This window comes from Sinocyclocheilus rhinocerous, unplaced genomic scaffold (assembly GCF_001515625.1).
Source record: "Sinocyclocheilus rhinocerous isolate Xijiao unplaced genomic scaffold, SAMN03320098_v1.1 scaffold1342, whole genome shotgun sequence".
NCBI lineage: Eukaryota > Metazoa > Chordata > Actinopteri > Cypriniformes > Cyprinidae > Sinocyclocheilus > Sinocyclocheilus rhinocerous.
Window position 1 is genome coordinate 479815 of NW_015640094.1, and position 20918 is coordinate 500732.

General features: G+C 39.8%; 1 protein-coding gene across 3 annotated transcripts in view; it reads left to right on the forward strand.

Moving 5' to 3' along the window:
* Window positions 1–12496: 12496 nt before the first annotated feature.
* The window catches only part of erf (Ets2 repressor factor), a 38641-nt gene continuing 30219 nt past the window's right edge, over window positions 12497–20918 (forward strand). For all 3 annotated transcript variants that reach the window (XM_016568518.1, XM_016568520.1, XM_016568519.1), the window contains exon 1: window positions 12497–13130. In XM_016568518.1, the coding sequence (XP_016424004.1) occupies window positions 13109–13130 (22 nt within the window). In that variant the 5' untranslated portion in view covers window positions 12497–13108. The remainder of the gene's footprint in view (window positions 13131–20918) is intronic.

Consider the following 20918-nt stretch of genomic DNA (forward strand, 5'->3'; position numbering starts at 1 on the left):
TCTGTGCAAGAAACTGAACAGTATTTATATAGTTTTTTACCTCTGATTTTCACAGCAATGTCTGAACTGTCCTGAGCGCATTCGTGTCTTCTTTTTCAGCCTGCGCGTGAGGCGTCTTCTTCTTCTTGCTTTAAGGCGGATCGCAGACTTATAAGTGCATTGCCGCCACCTATCTCTCAAGTGGACCATTGACACTATCTACAATCTCAATTAGGAGTGTCAATGGTCCATTTGAGAGATAGGTGGCGGTAATGCACTTATAAGTCTGCGATAAACATCAATTTTTCATTTTTGGGTGAACTACCCGTTTAAGCTGTTTAAATCAGTTTACAGTCATTTTGTGGTTCTATAGGGTTTATAGCGTTATGTTGCAATGGTAACTAAGTAGTAAAATTGTTTATAAGTTTACACAAAAGAAGGTATGATTTTATCACACTGAAATCATGTCAATTTGCATATTAAGTCTTGTGGCCATACTGAGTATTTTCACATTTTCAGATTGACCTAATTCACTTCCATTTCCACTTCCGTAAGTGCTTCACTGTAACCAGATTTTTGTGATATTCAAGCATGCCACAAATGCTGCTGAATGAGTTTATCTTGTTCTGAACCTGTAATGTTCCTGGTGTAAGTATTAGAATGTGGTGGAAGAGGCTAGAAGCAACTTTCAATCTGCCTTCCAATTTGTATAAAATTAATTTGCAAAATTGATGTTGCTCAATTCTGGCAAATTTTCAGTTACCTTATATATCTGATCTGACACAGTTTTATATACCTTCCTTTTTATACATTGATTATTTTTGGAAACCTATCCAAGCTGCTTTTTACAAACTGTTTGGAAAAACTGCTTTATTTTAAATTAAATTTAAACTCTAGCTGGAAGTAGAGTGAAGGCCTGGAAGGCTAACACTATAGTTGCACTGTAGGTGAACTGTGTTTTCAGAGTTGTTCTGAAGAAACCATCTAATCATTATTCCACAGAGCAACCTCACGTTACTCCTTAAGGATGTATACATCAATAACTGTGTCTTCTAAATGACACATAACTGACAAAAGTTAATTTTATGTTAGCTAAGGAATGATTAGTTCTAAAAAGCAAACTTTCAAATCACACCTACCAACTGTCACGCAATGGAAATCCAGGTCGTGTCTTCTAAATTACACATAACTGACAAAAGTTAATTTTATGTTAGCTAAGGAATGATTAGTTCTAAAAAAGCAAACTTTCAAATCACACCTACCAACTGTCACGCAATGGAAATCCAGGTCCTTGGGAGAAAAACATTAAGCATGGGAATGCAAGGCATTCCCAAACACTTTCAAGTTTTAACACTAACAAGCTGATGATTTCTCAGACTGGAGTCTCTAAGAGCCACTCTGCTAAAAGCTGGTAATGAAGTGTTTTGAAAAGTCAGTCAAGCACCACTTTTTAACATCTACAGCAGTTCTCGACCTCTTTTGCTGTGTGGCTTCATTGTGCTGTCACTTCTAAAACTCATGACACAAATATTTGGACGTTTTAAAATCCCTATAACAGTCTATTTATCTTCTACCCATCTACGACACAACATAGCTAGTTTCAAATAAGTAGCCTATGGCCCACTGTGGCAGCACCATGGTACAGTAATGGTAGGCCTATCAGAGATGTCCATTTGATATGGTACTAAATAAGCACAGTATTCATGTAGGCCTAACGTTACTATGTACATTTTTAAATGTTCATTAAAAAGGTATAGCAGCCTACCTCCACCTTTCATAAAAACTGAGTTTTAAACAAATAGCCTAATTAGAAACTACCCTGCTGAAAAAAACAAAACAATAAAACCATCACAGAAATTCTAATGGTTTACACTACAAATACCATTACAAACATTACAAACCATCAACTTTTAACCATTAAATCCATTAATTATTGTGTTCTGTAGTCTGTTTTGGAACATATTCCATTAGGTTTTAGTGGTTTTAACAAGCCACCAATAGAAGGCGCCCAATTACCAGTAGAAACCCACAGGGTACAGTTTCCATTAAAACTAATACAAGTCCCATTATAACCAAAAACCATTACACATTCTGTAATGGTGTCTGTTTTTTTTTTCTTCAGCAGGGTACCTACAAAATAATTTGTTTATAGATCCACTGTTTTGGAACATATGGTTTCTACCTGGTTCAAGTGGGTTGAACAGCCAACAACACGGTTTGTTCCTGGTTTACTATCTTGAACCAGCTAATGACCTTGTAGAAAATAATTCTGTAATGGTGTCTGTTTTTTTTTTTTCTTCAGCAGGGTACCTACAAAATAATTTGTTTATAGATCCACTGTTTTGGAACATATGGTTTCTACCTGGTTCAAGTGGGTTGAACAGCCAACAACACGGTTTGTTCCTGGTTTACTATCTTGAACCAGCTAATGACCTTGTAGAAAATAGCGGGACAGCACAGAGCACACAATTTAAACTAGATTTTTCCGTTGTGTTGTTCAGAACGTGAGGAAATCGAGGGGTCACGATTCGCACACGCTTTTTCCCGCCTTTTTTTCATTCTGACTGGATTAACTGGATTTGTTTTTGCAGACATGTGCAATACCAAGGTTAACAACTAGATGGACACCAAACTCTATCTGATTTCACACGGCGACTTTCAGCATCAAACCAAGCAGATTTTACTAGATTACGGGAAGATTTCCACCTGCAAAACCGACTAAGTGTCTGCGGTGAGAATTCATGTAAACAACCTCTTGACTGTTAACTTCCCATTTCGTGACAGAACCCGGTGTGATGGGTGAGTTATTCTGAATACATATTTGTATGTCAGCTAAGAGTCGGAATAGTGGTTTGAAGCTGTGGACCTACTACAAACACGTTCTCATGACAGACAAGCTTATGTTTTTAGCATATTTAGTTACACTTAAATTACAGAACTTATTATATTTTACTTTTAATTATAGCCTACCAAAGTATTTTCATACATGAAGACAAAACATGCCTTGTGATGTAATTAAATAAGAATTGTCTAAATTAGTGAATTTACAAAGAAACAAAAATCCCTAAATGGTTGATTTTGTTACAAGTACACTTTAACTATTTAGCATTTTGTCATAGATCACCTTTATTACTCAGATTTTAACATGGGTCTGAGGGTTTAGCCTAACTAGTAGAGGGGATAGGTCTCAAAGGTTGTCCAACTATTCGATTGTTGAAGCAGACTAGTTAAAGGTTCCTAAAGAAAACACGTATAAATCGGAGTCAACCTGAAACCAGCCTAATTATATCTGTAAAACTGATTAGTTGACTTGTTATGCAGGCAACCCACCAACTATGTTTTTTTTTTCACATCCCTTCTAACTAGTTGACAATGTATATATACTTGATTAATGTTGTGAACTTAAATTTGAATGGTTGAGCTCCTGTTATTGATGAAACCTTTTATATCAATGATGAAAATTCATCTCATTATATTGAAGTGTACAATGGCAGGCATTCAGAATCCAAATTTCCAGAATTCAAATGTTGAACATGCTGATTCGTATAAAACCACACAAAGGCAAGACATGAGAAGATATCTCACTCTCGTTAATTTACTCATCCATGTCCTCCGCATTTAAACACAAAACCAACAGTTCCAACAAACAAGGTGGTTCACAGTCAAGGCCTTGTGTTATACATCATCCGGCCAAACATGTAGGCTGGAGTTCTTGCAGAGGCAAGAAAACAAGACGCGGAAGACATCGACACAATGCATGTCAGCTTACAGTTTAAAATGTACAGACTCTCAAGCAGTTGGCAGAATCCAAGGCTATATACAATGCACACAGTATCCTTCCACAAGAATATTTGAGTAAATACTCATTCCAAACCTGAATGACTTTATTTCTTCTGCAGAACACACAAGATGTTTTAAAGAATGTTTCGACTTTCTTTGTCCATATAATAAAGGTTTTCATAGTACTGACAAAAAAAAAAATTATAATTCAAACATAACTTCTGTGGTGTGGTGTAGTACAAAGGATTACAGATTTTTCTTTTTCAGTTCACCCAAAAATTAAAATTTGCCAAAAATATGCTCAACCTCAGGCCATCCAAGATATAGATGAGTTTGTTTCTTCATCCTCTGGAGTGAATGGGTGCTTTCAGAATGAGAGTCCAAACAGCTGATAAAAACATCACAATAATCCACAAGTAATCCACACCTCTCCAGACCATCAGTTAATTTATTGTGAAAAGAAAAGCTGCCTGTTTGTAAGAAACAAATCCATCAAGACGTTTTAAATATATACTGTTGTTTCTAGCCAAAATACGAGTCCATAATAACGTTTCCTCCAGTGAAAATGTCCCGTTGTCCTCTCACATCAAGATCCACCAATATATTTGTTTAGTACCATTTTGGTCTTTTTTCGCTTGTAAATGGTGCTTGATCTATGCATATTTCTCTTCTGATTTAGACAAGACGACTTTTTCACTGGAGAAAGCAATCTTATGGATAGAGGACTCGTATTTTAGCTGGAAGCAACGGTTTGAAATTAAGAATGTCTTAATGATGGATTTGTTATTACGAACACCCAAGACATTAATTGTTGGACTGGAATGGTGTGGATTAATTGTGGATTATTGCGATGTTTTTATCAGCTGTTTGGACTCTCATGCTGACGGCACCCATTCACTGCAGAGCATCCATTGCTGAGCAAGTGATGCTAAATTTCTCCAAATCTGTTCTGATGGAGAAATAAACTCATCTAGCTAAATCTTGGACGGCAAATTTTCAGCAAAGTTTCTTTTTCAGCGCTAGTCCTTTAAGTGGTAGATGTGTTTGACTAAATTTCACAGCCTTCGAAAGGTCACACTGCAATTATATAGCGCTCAAACAAAAAAAAGGCCTTAGTTTAAAAGTGTTAAATATAGTTACTTGAATCCTTTGTTCAGTTTGCCAAACTGCGACGTAGGCATCACGGTGGCTTGTCATTATAACAGCGTTTAATGATTATGTATTATTATCTTGGCTTATATCTACGTGCGGTTGGAGATTAATGGCCATAGCAACAGACACCGCGAGGTGTTTCTCGACACCCGACGAACGTGATTGAGGTTGGAGCATTGGAAAGCTGTCGGAACACCACAGTCATCCTGGCACTGGGTACACAAACACATATTCTCACCCTCTTTCTTTATTTCTCTCCCCCTCACAAACCGACACTGTGTTCCTCTCACTGCAACACACACAAACACACACACACACACACACACATTTCCTCTGTGTTAAAAGGCAGGGCCACGACTTCATTGCCAGTGAGGTAATGAGGCCGCAGTTGCCACACAGTCTGCAGTGTTCGACAGACTCACCCCGGGCAGCGTTTCACTCTTTCCGAACCCTGCGCTCCATCTCACTTTTACTTTATACCCCGTATATCCCAATGTTACCCCATCATTTCTATCCCCTCTCCATTTTTTCCTCATCCCACTCTGCTTTTTTCTTAAATATAACTTTGAGCTTTGTTGCTTTAATATGAAACAAATTATCGGGAGACTTTGAGGACGTCTCCAACCAAAACAAAGTGTAGATGTCGGTTTGAAATTTTTCACTCCGCGACTATTCTGGGCCGAAAGAAAGATGGAAAGAGTCTGGGTTTGTGCATGGGAGGGAGGTAAAAGAAGAGTAGGAAGTCGCGAATAGTGCGAATAGGAGTAGGAAGAGAGAGTTCCTAGCTGAGATATAGGAGACGCTGTCAACACGCACATGCCGGGCCCAATATAGACCGACACCATACCAGCGGCCCTCGCAGGCACTTATAAACACGTGTGCGCTCTCGTAGCCGTTCGGTGTCCTCTAACACTAACCTCGCTCATGTTTCTTGCGGCTGGTGCCCTGTGTCTCTGCTCCACAATTTACTTCTGTTCTCACTTTTAATTCCTCACACTCATTCCAGCGCTCTCTCTCTCTTGCTCTCATAGGCTTGGCACAGCGCTTGGCAAAGTGCCTGAAATGGGTCAAATATAACTCCTGCATTCCTCTCCTTCAGTCTCTTTTCCTCGCTGGCTTATAAGGCCTAACACACACACACACACACACACATTCAAACAGTCTCGCTCTCTCAGGGATTTCAGTCGACTTTATTTACACCTAATCAAGTGGTCGCAGGGACTTTTGAAATATTTACTTTAAATAGCTGGAGGGTGCCCATGTACGCGCTGCCTGATGTGTGTGTACGTGTTTGTGTGTGTGATGAATTACTGCTGCATTCTCATTGCATTTGCTTATAGGAAGGAGCTAGTTAGCATCACAAGCCCCACATGAGTACAGTATCCACCTGTTTTTTTAAACGAATTGATCTGTATTTCATTTTTCATCACTTTCTTCGGTCTATTTCATTTATATTGCTCATACTTGGTGGTAACCCTGAGTATTAAATGTCAGTGAGCGCTCACAGCACAGGTTTCCATTTAAGGAGGGATGTGAGCCATATCTAGGGACTAGGATATCATTAGCTTTTTCATTTTTCCATGCACGTTATGAATGTCATTTGTGTGGAAAAATGGGAATATTTGCAAAAACAATTGGAAAATAAGGCAGTGCTTCTGTCCCATCTGTTAGTGGATGATTTTGTTTGATTTTGGGGCAATAAATGCAAATTTTATAAAATTAGAAAAAAAATTTGCACAATAAAAATAGAAGTTTATAGTAGCAGTCATTGCAGATCCCATGTGGCTAAATTTTAAATAATTTTATTTATTTATTTTAAATAATAAATTACTTGTCACAGTTTTTTGATGCACAGAATTTATTAGTGTAGATATGTTTAGATTGTAGTTTGTCATTAACTAAATAAAAATAGCAATTATATATATATATATATATACACATATATATACTGTATATATATATATATAACATTTATATAAAGGTATGTTAAATATTATGAAGTGAAGTCAAATTTTGCATTTTTGACTGTTGGTAAGTAAACACCTAGCAACCACCCAGAACACCCTAACAACTGCATTTTAACACTCTGACAAACACCGGGAACACATTAGCAACCACTTTCAGAGCCAGCCATGTCCTAGAAACCGAAAACACCATAGTAACTGCATAGCAACCCCCTGGCAACCATCCAGAATAGCCTAGAAACAGCCTAGCAACCACCTTCAGGGCCAGCAATATTCTAGAAACCAATAACACCATAGTAACTACATAGCAACACTCTGGCAACCACCCAGAACACCCTAGTAACAGCCTAGCAACCACCTTCAGGGCCAGCAATGTTCTAGAAACCAAAAACACCATAGTAACCACATAGCAACACCCTAGCAGCCACCCACAACAGCCTAGCAACCATATTCAGGGCCAGCAATGTCCTAGAAACCAAAAACACCATAGTAGCTGCATAGCAACACCCTGGCAACCACCAAGAATAGCCTATAAACAGCCTAGCAACCACCCCCAAGGCAAGTAATGTCCTAGAAACTAAAAACACCATAGTAACCACATAGCAACACCCTAGCAACCACCCAGAATAGACTAGAAACAGCCTAGCAACTAGAGCCAGCAATGTCTCATGCCACCTCACTCATGTTTCAGCAATGTTCCTAGAAACCAAAAACACCACAGTAACTGCATAGCAACACCCTGGTAACCACCCAGAATAGCCTAGAAACAGCCTAGCAACCACCCTCAGGACCAGTAATGTCCTAGAAACTAAAAACACCATAGTAACCGCATAGCAACACCCTAGCAACCACCCAGAATAGACTACAAACAGCCTAGCAACTACCTTTAGAGCCAGCAATGTCTCATGCCACTTCGCTCATGTTTCAGCAATATCCTAGAAACCAAAAACACCAGAGTAATTGCATAGCAACACCCTGGCAACCACCTAGAAACACCCTAGCAGCCACCTTCAGAGCCAGCAATGTCCTAGAAACCAAAAACACCATAGTAATTGCATAGCAACACCCTAGCAACCACCCAGAATAGCCTAGAAACCGCCTAGCAACCACTTTTAGGGACTACCAATTCTCTAGAAACCAAAAACACTATAGTAACCACATAGAAACCACATTGGATACCCTAGCAACCACTCTGAACACCTTATCATCATGTAGTTTTGCATATGCAAGCACCACTCCAGTTCTCTCTCTTCCACATTTAACCCTCAAATTGCTTTCCCTACCTCGTATCTTCCAGCCCTTCATCCCTCGTATACATCTACTGTATCTGCTCTTCCCCAAAGTGAAAGTGTGCTAATCCTATTAGAAATGTGTGAATACCAGCTGGGACAAGGAGAACCAGAGAGCGAGGGGACACTGAACAGAACAAGAGGGAGAGTTTATGTGTACTTGAAAGAGAAAACATGGACGTCAATTTCCACGCTCCTCATCAGGAATCCCTTTGAGATGTACGTGTGCGTTTGAACAGGAGATATTGTCCATGGGATTGCAGCACTGTAAAGTCCATCTCTGGAGTTGTGTGTAAAGTCAAAGGTGTGTGTTTCGAGGTTAGTGTGGCAGACGGTGGAGAGACAGGCCAAATGTGTTTCCTGAAGAGTTCAAGCGCCGAGAAAATAAACAAGTCTTTTGATCACAAAGAGTCTATTCACACGCTCCTTTACACGCGCACACACACAGATGTATACATAAACTCTCTCTCTTTTCTTTCCCCCGATGCCCTTCCCCCACCATTTTTGGGCTGCTGCTTTTACCCCTTGCACTTTTAGCATTTTAGCCCTACCCCTTCCTTTCTCTCTCTCTCTGACACTCTTTCCTAATCCCCGATTCCCTTGAGAATTCCTCCCTGTCGGTCCCACAGCACTTCTATATCTCTCTCGGCCTCTTTTTATCTCTCTCTCTCAGCTGGGAAGACAAGACCTCGGATGCCGTAGTTTAACTGTATTTTTGAAAACCTGGTGAGAAAAATTAAATGGTATGCCATGCCGCTGACCTTGACACCTTTAAACACTTTCGTAATACCAATTACATATGCACACACACATAAGAACCTTCCATCATTGGTGCACAAAGCTCCCATTGTGCATTTGAGTGTGTGTGTGTGTGTGTGTGTGTGTGTATGTGCATGCGTGCATATGTGGATGTGTATATTGGGCCCCCTTCACGAGGTCAATGGGGGGCATTTACTACTAGAACTATAGTCGTGTTTGGGAGATGACTAAGAGAAGACTCTTTTGCCTGCCAAACCCCAATCGCATTATCATTAGATTTCCTTTTTAGATTTAATTTATGCCATTTTTGCAAAAATACCCTTCTGCCCCATTTTGCCTTGCTCAACAAGCTTCTATTTGTTGCGCTGTAAACCTGGCTGCAACATATACGAAGTTGCTTTGATCAGTCCTTCATTAAGTTTTAATGACTGCTCATTAATCAGTACTTTTAGCTGTCAGTGATTAATCTTCCTCATTCATTCTGAATCCTCGGTTGAGTGATCATTGGCCTCAAATGTGTGGGAGATGGGACGCTAATTGCAGTGATTGTGGTGTTTTGTGTAGACTTGTCAGCGGGTGAGAAGTTGAAGTAAAGGACAACAGGCTGAAGGATCACTTTGATTTGTTATGACATCTAACTTGTTTCTGTGTAAGACAAGTAATTTAAAGCATGACTGAAATTAGGGCTGTGCCATAAAATGCAGTCATGCGTAGGAATAAAGAAATTGGTAATTTTTTGGATTTGTTGGTTATATAATTCAAGGTGTTAATTCAAGACTATCTTCCTATCAAATTAAGTGTGCACTGAACTCCCATTTTACTGTATTCACACTTGATTTGATTGCTTTGTCTAAACGTTCATGTCCTCAACTCCCTATATAGTGATCATTTTATACCCATAATGCACTCTGATTTATGGTGTACAGCTAATAGCTGAAGCTACATTGTATTTTGAACTGGTGCTGCTTGTTCACTTTTTATCATCAATTGATTAAAATTTAGTGAGTTAGAATTATTTATGTTTGTTTTAGCTGTTAATTAAGTTTAATGTCATGTGTTTATCTTTTTTTGATGCTGTGTTTAAGTTCACCCAGTTATTTTCGTTCACTTATTTTCCATGAAGTGAACTAAACTATTGTTCAAAAGTTTGGAGATTTTTAAAATGTTTTTGAAAGAAGACTTTTATACTGACCAAGGCAGATTTAAAAAACAAAAACAAAAATACAGTTAAAACTGTAAAATTGTGAAATGTTAGTACAATTTAAAATATCAGTTTTCTATTTTAATATATATTAACATATAATTTATATCTGTGATGCAAAGCTGAATTTTCAGCATCATTACTCCAGTCTTCAGTGTCACACAATCCCTCAGAAATCATTCTAATATGCTGGTTTGGTGCTCAAGACAATTTTTTTTTAATTTTAACTTTTTTTAATCAATGTTGAGAACATTTGTGCTGCTTAATATTTTTTGTGAGAACTTTTTCAGGATTCTTTGATAAATAGAAAGTTCAGAAGAACAGTATTTATCATGTGTCTTTCCTTTCAAACGCGGTAAAATATATGTGATTAACTGAACAAGTGAGCGATTTCGGACACAACAACAGTGCTCTGGTCCCGTTCTCGTCTTCACATGATTATGCGCATGTCAGCGTTCAGATTCGTGAACGTGCAAAAGTGTTCTGTGCGTCTGAGAATACCATGGAAAAAACAGCACATAAATCACCTCTTTCTTCTCCCTACGAATCCATTTTGGAGTAATCTTTATGACGTACTTACACTGCTATGTCCTTCCATCGCTTTGATATTCTTGGATTCCCAAAAAAGGGTTATTTCTGTAAGCACACGGTTATGGTTTTCATTAAGTTACAAGAATATGTGAATTGCCCATCAGTGCTGCACTAAAGAAGCACTACAGTTCGTCCTGTGCCGTGTACCACTTTGTATGTTCCCAAGGCCCATTTGCTTTGAGTATGACTCCTATTTTTCTCTCTATCTCTTTTTTTCTCATCTTTGTCTCTCCCCCTCTCTTTCTCTCCTGCGCGTCTGTCTGTCATTCTGATTAGAGACGGCGGGGTCGTGCCACAAAGGAGAGGAGCGAAAGAAAACATCTCCAAACGAGGCCACAAACCAGATCTCTTTCTCTGTCTTGCTCGTTTTGAGTCATTTGCTTATGAACCAGCAAATGGCTGTATTCAGTGTTTTACACCCAGAGCCGTCTTCAAATTAACATCAATTACTGGTAGACGTCAGTTTTTCCTCCAATGTTAATTAGAGTGTAATGATTGAGGTTGAGCATTATGTGGGAAATGTATCATGGCTAATGAAAGACAAATGTTGTTTATCATTTATTTTGCCATCGCTCACATTTAAAGATTAAGTGTGGGGTTTTGTTGCATTCTTAATATTTGGAAGTCCCCAGAGAATGAGGTTCGCATACAAGAAGAAGTCAAGGGCTGGCCTATGTGCGTGTGCTCGCTAGTAGCATTAACGCTGAACTGGTAATTTAGCACTTACGTGCAAATGCTTTACAAATGTCATCTACTACCCTTGAGTTTCCACTGACAACTGCTCCCGCTCTGAGAGCGAGAAAGGGAGGCGGTGGAGGAAAAGAATGAGAGATAAGGAAAAGAGAAGGCCACCTACAGACTCACATTCGTTTCTCACTCCAGCCCACATTTAGCACTCTCAATAACAATTGCATTTTTCTTAGTAAACAACCTTGAAGAACATTCTGTCGCGTTCAAGCCATATGCTACGACACTGTGACACTTCACTTCGTACAAATAATAAGCTATAATTTCAGCATCTGTTGGATCCATGGCCTTTTCTGCAAAAGGTTATTGCAGACTGTATATTTATAGTCCTCAACTTATATTTATGACTGTCAAACTTATCTTCGATGCAAACAATTCTACTTTTTTAGAATTTTAAAAGACAATATCTCCGTTTGCATTGAACTTTCAGCTTCGTAACTTTGCAGATATTGTTTATGCTCAAACAGCAACATTACACACTGACTAACATTAAAAAAGTGAAATCGCAATCAACCACCCCTTTAAATGATACAAATCCAAGAGAGAAGTCAGCTTAAGGGCTTTCTTGTTCTTAACAAATTTTAAAGATTTGTGACCCTGGACCACAAAACCAGTCATAAGTAGCATGGGTATATTTGTAACAGCTAGCCAAAATACATTGTATGGGTGAAAACTATCGACTTTTCTTTTATGTGAAAAATCATTAGGATATTAAGTATGATCATGTTCCATGAAGATATTTTGACTGATATTTTGAAAACTTAATTTTTGATTAGTAATATGCATTGCTAAGAACTTCATTTGAACAACTTTAAAGGCGATTTTCTGAATATTCTGATTCCAGATTTTCAAATAGCCTATAGTTGTAACCTATCCTAACAAGCCATACATCATCTGAAAGCTTATTTATTCAGCTTTCAGATGATGTATAAATCAATTTGATAAAAAAAATTACACACATTGTGAAAATTTACACATTACATTGTGGTCCAGGGTCACATTTGTATAAGACATGTTAGCCAAGATCGGACGGCGTTGGCGGTCTCCGCAGTAACGCCGCGGCACAAATGGCAAGTGGGCGTGGCTACGCGCTCTCTCCGCCCCTCCCTCCCCCGCTTCGCGTGGGCTGGAAGAACGAAACACGACACCCAGATAGAGGAGGAGGAGGAGGGAGAGAGTTACACGGAGTGAGTGGAAAAAGAAAAAGTCAGTGGAAAGAGAGGGAGAAAAGTGGATCGGGCATTTCTGCCTTCTCGCTTGTTTTGATTTTTATTTTGAGAAGGCTTGAATATGCAACTTCGCAGCGTATATGAAGTAATCAGGAGTTCAGCGCGGACACGGTCCTCCTCCATCGGCACGACGCGCTCCGATATCTGACCGTAAAAGAGCGATTCTGTCCGGCCACAAGGCAGCGACGAGCGTCCTCCACGTTGGGGAGGAAAAACAAAACGCGAAAACTCCAAACAAACCGGGGGAGAACGAGTGAAGGGGCTGGATTTGAGGAGGAAAAGTTTACAGAGGAGTTTGTGTGTGATCCTGAGCTCACCGAGAGGAAGAAGTTCATTTCATCTCTCTCTCTCTCTCTCACTCACTCACTCTCTTTCTCAGTTAGCACGACTGCTAACGAAGCGGCTATACTCTCCAACATGAAGACCCCGGGCGATACGGGTAAGTTTTCCCACACAACAACAACAGATCGGTTTAATCAAATTTTAGATTACTGTTATAAGAAAGTCAAGATGCCAGAAACGCATTTTAGAGAGTTTTTGTCGTTTTAGATGAGTTTCACTCTGGATATGCAGCCCGCTAATTTCGCTCGGATTGGGTGATGTGTTTATAATCGTATTTTAAGCGACTTTTTGTGCACAGACTTAAGTCAGTCAAGCGTTAAAAGTCACGGTGTGCGATAAGGTGTTGTTTTGAAGGGTTTATAAAGTTGAAAGTATGAACAAGCAGGCAGCTAGTTGGCATAGTTTTAATGAGTTTTGGGTCTTTCGTCAGTTTTTGTGTTGGCTATACAAATCACTTCCATATTGTGTGACTTCTACAGGTGTTTGTGTGTAGCTGTCATTCTGTCTGCTTCGTTTACCCAAAAAATTTTGCTTATAGGGATTAAAATCGATATTTTAGGGCACACGTTTTCACAACTTTTGAACCGTCCCGACATAGACAGTCAGGTATGTTTTAGATATAATTCACGTGGTAAACGCGTTTATTACGCTCCCAGGTGCATTAAACTTTATGAGAAAATGTAAAGGTGTTTAAAATGGCTTTATAACCGCTTGTGTTGATCGAGTATGGCATCCACCATTTGCGAGCAACTTTCAGCCATTTGGCCCTGAGAAAGTGGCATCCCATCACAGCGCCTCTCTGTGTGTGCTGGAGGATTTTACACAAGATATTTCACATTTCTGCTTTCTGTTTACTGTTGTGTTCAGTTCATTTAGTCAAAAAATGTAAAGTTAAATGTCGTTTAAATGTTTCACTCAGCTACAGGTCGTTAAGTAAGTCCTGCTTTTCTTTGTTTACTTTGCATGGAGGCTCATTTTGGCTAAGCTGACAATCACTTTTACTTGCTTGATCTGGTTGTTTGACAAGGTAAAACTACTTTTCTGTACCCTTCAAATGGGCAGGAACGTTTTTTTTTCAGTTTTACATTGTGTAACTGTAATATAAACAACAACATGTCAAAGATATAAACATTTACCTTGAGTTCAGTTCATGTTGCTACTAGATTAAGACTCTACTACTAGATTAACTCATCAGACTATTTGTAATATCACCCTTGTGCATCTGTTATCTTAAAGTAGTCTTGCATTGTAATCTGCGCTTTATAGCAGCTTGATTCATAAGAACCTGGTGAATATTCATCTGCTTGTATGGAAAAATGCTGCCAGTTCATGTCAGTTCAGTCTCCGTTGGGTGTCTGAGCTCCACCAACGCTGAAGTCGTGGTCTTATGCATTAAACCATTAGCTAATTCTTCCATTCATCCTCCCCCTCATTTGGTCTGCAGTATAAAGTAAGCCTTCTTATAGTATGGTAGAAGTTTTCCATGTTGTGCGTCGTGTCTGGGACGCAAGTCTGCGTTTTTGCGTGGGCGTGCAGAGGTGGGGTTCTGCTCACGCTTACTAGCTCATGTCAACTCCAAACAGAGTGGGATTTTAAAGGTAGCAGAACTCACAAAGTCTATGATAGTAGTCGTTTTCATTGGCCCAGGGCATTTCATTAAGTGTTCCTGCATGAGAAGTGCATTGTGGGTAACAGTGCCCGACATGTAGGTCAGGTATTTGCTGAAATTGATTTTATCCATCACCCAACCTTTTACTTTAAGCTTGGAAAATAAACAGAAGGTGAAAAGAGTTTCTACAAGCGGAAATGAGCTGTACGGTTAGCCTTTGCGCCGTATCAAATTGTTCCTTTTAGGCAAGGTGTTCCCCGCCCAGGTCACCTAGGCTTTGTGTTGGAGTGATGAGATCGGCCCCTTTCTTTTGAATAGCTACTTTGCCACCCAAGGGATTAAAGAGTCACCTAAACCAGCTATTTTACCTGCCGATTAATAATATTGTGTTGGAATGAAGTCACTGCCGTACTGCTTTGATCACACGTGAGTTTTTTTCTACTGTTACGTTTTGTATCAGAATTTGGCTTAGATGACAGAAAAACACATTTATTTTGTATTAAACCTCTGCTGTTGAAGTTCCAGTGTGCTTCTCGCTAGGGTTTATGCAAAAAGATACACCGTTGCATCAGTCGTTTGCACTTTGGCACTCTTGTTTGGCCGTCAACTCTCGCCCAGCTAAGCATGATATCTGTCTGTCTGCTTTGTAGGCCAATAAGTGGCCTATTTTTGGTGCCTTTTTCCAATTGCGTTATTCATTATATCAACAGTTTGCCACATGTGGGTCTCACATCTGGAACCGGGCTCTCTGTTGTCTCTTCCAGCGTATGAAGTTTAAGGGACCCACATGGGCAATTAGCCAGTGCTATGGGAGGGTGGCGGTGGGTGCCATTATTTTTCAAAGGAGGGTCTGGGTCAGGGTGGGCTGAGCGTAGGTGTTGGTGTTTAATTTCTCCTTCGCTGCAAGGTATGATTCACTGTTCCATTGGCAAGAATGTGCCATGGGTGTTTCTTTTTACTATTTGGATGTTTTTGCATATTTGTTACTCTTTTTTTTTTTTTTCCCCTCTTTGTAAGCAGTAGTCAGTGAGATTAGTGTTAATGCTGTACTAAATTCACCCTGAAACCTTCAGTTTGAAAATTCAGCTACTCCATAACAAACCATTGAGTATGGAGGAACCTTTTGTTTCTCTGTTTTAAATGTTTGGATTCCTTTTAGACAACTAGTCTTGCTTTTTGAGTTAACATGTGTAATCAGGCCCGCTTACTTGTATGACTTAACCTGTCTAGAGTCGCTCAGGAAGTGTGCATGCGATTGGCTGGTGTGTTTTATGTGGCTCTGCAGACTGGCTGTGTTTCCTGGCCTGTGTTTTTTCCTGGAAACACTGTCTATAGCAAACATCTAACCCAGCCACACAGTGAGACTCGTATACTACGATTTGACCTATAGTGAAACAGTTTACTTTCTCCCTAAGTATTAAGCTTCCTTTCAGAATATTTGGAAAATTATCCTAGCAGAAGTGAAGTTTAGATATCAGCTACCAGATACTTTGAAGCTTCCTCGTCACATCTGTAGACTTTTTCCCCCCTCCCATTAAATAGACACATGAGTTATTATTTTTCCATTTGAATAAGGATGACTTCTGCCAGAGTTAAAGTTAGTTCAAACCGAAACCTCTGTCCTAAATTTTCTGCTTAAAATATAGACTGTAATATATAGTAGGAAAGCTTGTGATGAGCTCCTGTTGTCATAGGACATCCCGTTGGGTTTGTGCAAGGCATTTTCCGGCATCTAAATATGGATTAAATCACTGACCTGAATAATATGGCTCATCTTAGTACAAAAGGTCTTGAAATATCTTCTCTTTTTATCTTTCTTGAGTCAGTCTGTTTGTAGTCTCAAATCAATACCTTTCTGTCTGAATCAAGGAAGTTTTCTTGAAATACAGGGTTGATATTATGATGAGCAATGTGGTTTGTAATGGCGTGCCCATCGCATATGACTTCTCTATCTTTGTTTCTCTATAGTATGCAGGTGCTGTAAAGTTCAGGTGGTGCTTTGTCATCTAGCGGCACACCTTTCTTTAATCTGCATTTCAGGTGCCCGTGTATCTAATGCCGTGCACGCTGGACCTTTGTGCCAAGCAGGTTGCTAACCGAGGTTTGAGCTCAACCGACTTGTGGAGTGTTGTGTCTAGTGGAGACCACGGTTTGGTGGGAACTCTGAGGTTTTGTCGAGACTGCGGCTGACAGTTTTTCCCCCCCCGTGTGCGTTTGTCTGTGTGAGCGTGTGGCTTTGGCCGTCCTTTTGGTGTGTGTGTGGTCACGCTCGTGTAACAATTTGTGAGTTTGCGATGTGTATACTTTCCCTGACATTTTCAAGAGCGTTCCCCTTTGGAGTTTGTGCCCAGGCTTATGGTGAGGAAAGTTGTGAAGTGTTAGTGAGCATTCGAGTTTATTTTCAATTTAGAACTCAATCTGAAAATGAAGAACAGGGCAAAAAAAAAAAAATTCCTGGGTTACTAGGTTGGGAAGATTTGTTGGCGTCACAAACACCACAAATCAGGTTTTTATGTCACGTCATATTGCACACTGCAAGCAAACAAATTATGGCAAATAATCAAACACACTTGTCTAAACTCTCACTTGTCTCTCATATGAAGTATTGCAAAGTCCAATTTTGTTGTAGTAAATCAGTTTGTTTGGATTGTTCATTTCAGTGAACTAGTTAAAAAAATGATATGGTCTCTGTGAAAACACTTATGTTTTATGTAAATGTAAATATATATATATATTTGTGTATTTGTGGCTTTAAATACTGTGTTTTTAATGATAATTATAAAAATTTGAGAGTTTTTTTGGTATTAGTCTAGATAGACTAGGTATTAGACTAGTCATCCAACAACTGACTAGTCAATTTGTTTTAAACACTTTTCTTAATTAAAAAAAATTCAATCAGAGTTTTTGTATTTCAGTTATGCTTTAGCTGTTGGACAGTTTACATTGTAAAACTCTCTCAGAAGTTTTTTTGTGTTAAAAATAGTTCCACTTTTAACTTGAGACCTTATTTTTTTCCTGATGTGTTCAGTTCAGTTGTTTCTGTTTGTTTTTCTAGATTTATGTTTTAGTGCACATTTATTGTTTGAATGTTTAATTTAGAACCTTGCTGTTTACATGCAAGACTTATTGATTATTAAGTATAGGCTATATAGCCTATATTTAAAAAACGGTTTCCATTTTTCTTCATAGCTTGTAAGTGAATTGCATTGAACTAATTTTTGCATTTGTCTTTTATCGATTCTATCCTAAGATTCATCTTTTAAATATGCAGCTTACAGTTTTTTTACTGTCCCCAAATCAAGTGAACTGCATTGAAGTAATTTTTGAATTTGTCTTTTATAGATTCTATCCTAAGATTCTAAATTCTGTTTTTTAACAATTATTTTGGTGACAAATATACATCAGGGTGATTTTGTGACAATGGTGCACCCTGTTCCCGTAATATGGTTGTAATGAAGACAAGAAGTCACGGTTGAAATGTGTGTTTTGTGTGCGTATGTGTGTGGAGCACATAGTTTATTAGTGGGGCCCAGACCCCCCACATTCCACTTTAATGGCTGCTGTCTGTGTTGCATTACACACACCAGCCTACGCTCAAGGAGGCGGCACACACACACACGTTCCTAATTCTCACAGTTGTGCGCTCTCTCCGTTTCTTGAGCTGCCATCTTTGTGGTGACGCCACTTTGACTCGCTCCCACTTTTATTTTTATGCAACCAATTTATTTTTGCAGGCAGGATCCAGTGCTGGTGCAGCGCGGCTGGGAATACAGAGAAGAAGAGAGTCAGTGATCATGATTGATACTACATAGGGGTCACGCTGGTTCGATCTGGGCTCCTGATCTGAGTCATGGAGGTCTGCGTGGAGGAGAGAGTACTTTCAGAACCTGTCAGTGGGTTTCCGATTCCGTGTAGGCCACTGAATGTGACGGTGGAACTTTTAGCCACTTTTGCAGAACAGTGGAAATCAGAGTATTAGCAGACGAAATTATTCGCGAACCGAACGTTTTCAGTGGGATTCTGATGTCTCGTGGCTCTTAGGTGATTTCCAGACCTTTAAAGCATGTGGTTTCGAGTAGAACGACCTATAAAGTCGTGCCAGCCTCAATGGGACATTTAGCCTAATTCTAACTTCATCGAGAGCTAGTGGCTGTGACTGACATGTGGCCATGCACAGTTTGCGGAGGCCTGATGTCTGTGCGCTAATGGAAAGCTTGTAAATGAAAGGCCCATTAGCAGCGAGGGGAAAGGATTGGCGAGTGTTCTCAGTGCTGCAGTCTTGGCCCGGGGTGGGAGAGAAAACAGGGAGCGACCGTAGAGACGGCGTTCTAATCCCACAGCTGGAGCCGCGGCATGTGCCGTCAGCAACTGTGTGTGTCTGTGCGCTCGTCTTTGGAGGAAAATGAAAGTGAAGCCCGAGTCTAGAGACTTAACCACAACACAGAACTTGAAAAGAGGCAATCTATTGACTTCTCGTTCTCGGCCCCACACCGCCACCTCTTTTTCCACTCCCATCATGCTCTTGATCTCTTTTGTGATATTACGTTCTTGTGCGCTCTTAATTCTTTTTTATTTCAACCCTCTTTCCAGATGGGTGGTATCGGCGCTGAACACGCAGCACTCTATAGTCATTGTGGTACTCTACAAAATAGTGTCTAGGAAACTACGTAATACTACACACTGATATGGAGGTGGAAAGTGGAATTAAAGTCGATGTGAAATCAAAATTGACTCCCATTTACTTTCTAAATACGCACTCATGGTTTTAATGTGCTTGATCAGTACACTTTTTTTTTTAAGAAAAAAGTTTGTCTTTTTCATTAAAATGTTTTAACTTAAGCTATTAGGGATGGCTAGTCGACTGGTTGTCCAATCAATTAGAGTTCTTCCTTCTTTTAGATTAGACAAAAATGCATGCTAATTTGAGCATCAAATTGCACCATAAAACCATTGTGTAATGCAAGTGTTGATGTGTCACATTAAAAATAGTTTTAAATCCCTTTAAAGAGACCTCAAAATGGTTTCATTGCTCTTAGCCTTACTTTTTAAGACGTTTTGAACAACTTTTTCAATATTGGCTAATATTTTTAGATTAAATTCGTTGCAAATGCCAATTCTTGTTGACTTTAGAGGTGAGATGCAAGTCATAGTCATTGCCTGCTGTGGTTGGTCGTTAATGGGGGAGGTTGAACACACCGAACGTTGCCTCCAGGGTCCCCATGGAGATATTCAGACACCTAGTCTCCTGTCTGCCACACTCTCAAACTCGTTCGCTTTTCTTTAGACATTCCACAACACACACACACTTCTCAGCCAGGTCACACACATACAAGAGAGAGAATCACCTGGGGCCCAGATGACTGTCTCCTGGCCAGACTTTGGGTTTAATGGTGCTTTCTTGCAGTTGATGTGGACCAATCACAGCTCTCAGCAGGGTGCCAGGGCTTGAAATCAGACAATCACGTTGCCGTTTCACATTATCAGACGTTGCCTCATTGGCAAAACGCAAGCTTAGGTTTATTTCAATGCTGGCTCCACCCGTTACTTCAAATAGAGCACTCAAGGTTTGAATGATGCTGTTATGGCAACTATTTTTTGGTATATCTTTGAGTCAACATTAACTAACTCGACCGATTTTGCATATCAGTTGAGTACCTGTCCCCATCCCCCAATCGACAGGTAAATCTCACAATGGGGACATCAACCGGGAACGTCTTCAGACGTGCTGCAACAAGTTGCAGAGCTTTGTGTTAAATGCTATCTTTTAGACGTTGTTGCTGGAGAATTGTCTTAAATCCTGTTTTCAACATCATGGAAATTGTAGGGTTCACCAGCGAATACGCCTCATTTTTCAGCAAGACAGAAACTTGCACAGTTTTGCATTGCTGCAAGGGGTAGGTATGGCGTCTATCGCCAGTTGCAGCCACGTGGAAATGCCAGTAATAGAACAATGATCTCCGACAACTGGACGAGGAAGAATCGGAATCAAAGCCCACAACTGGGAGGGAACATCGTAGAGAATTTAGTAAGCTGTCTTCTGAACAGACCAATAATAGGGAGCGCAGTGACGGGCGAGACAGATGCACACCATGTTTATTGCTCAGCTAAGTGGGTTTTAGTTTGTGTTGCTGTTTTCAGCAACTCTGGAGAAGAGTTCTCCTGGTCGGTCCTGCCTAACCCTGTATAATCTGGCACAGGCTGAGTGATGGCAGTTAAAATTAGCTGCTCTGAATGAGCTTGGAGCATCAAGGAGAAAACGCTGAGCTTGATGATTGT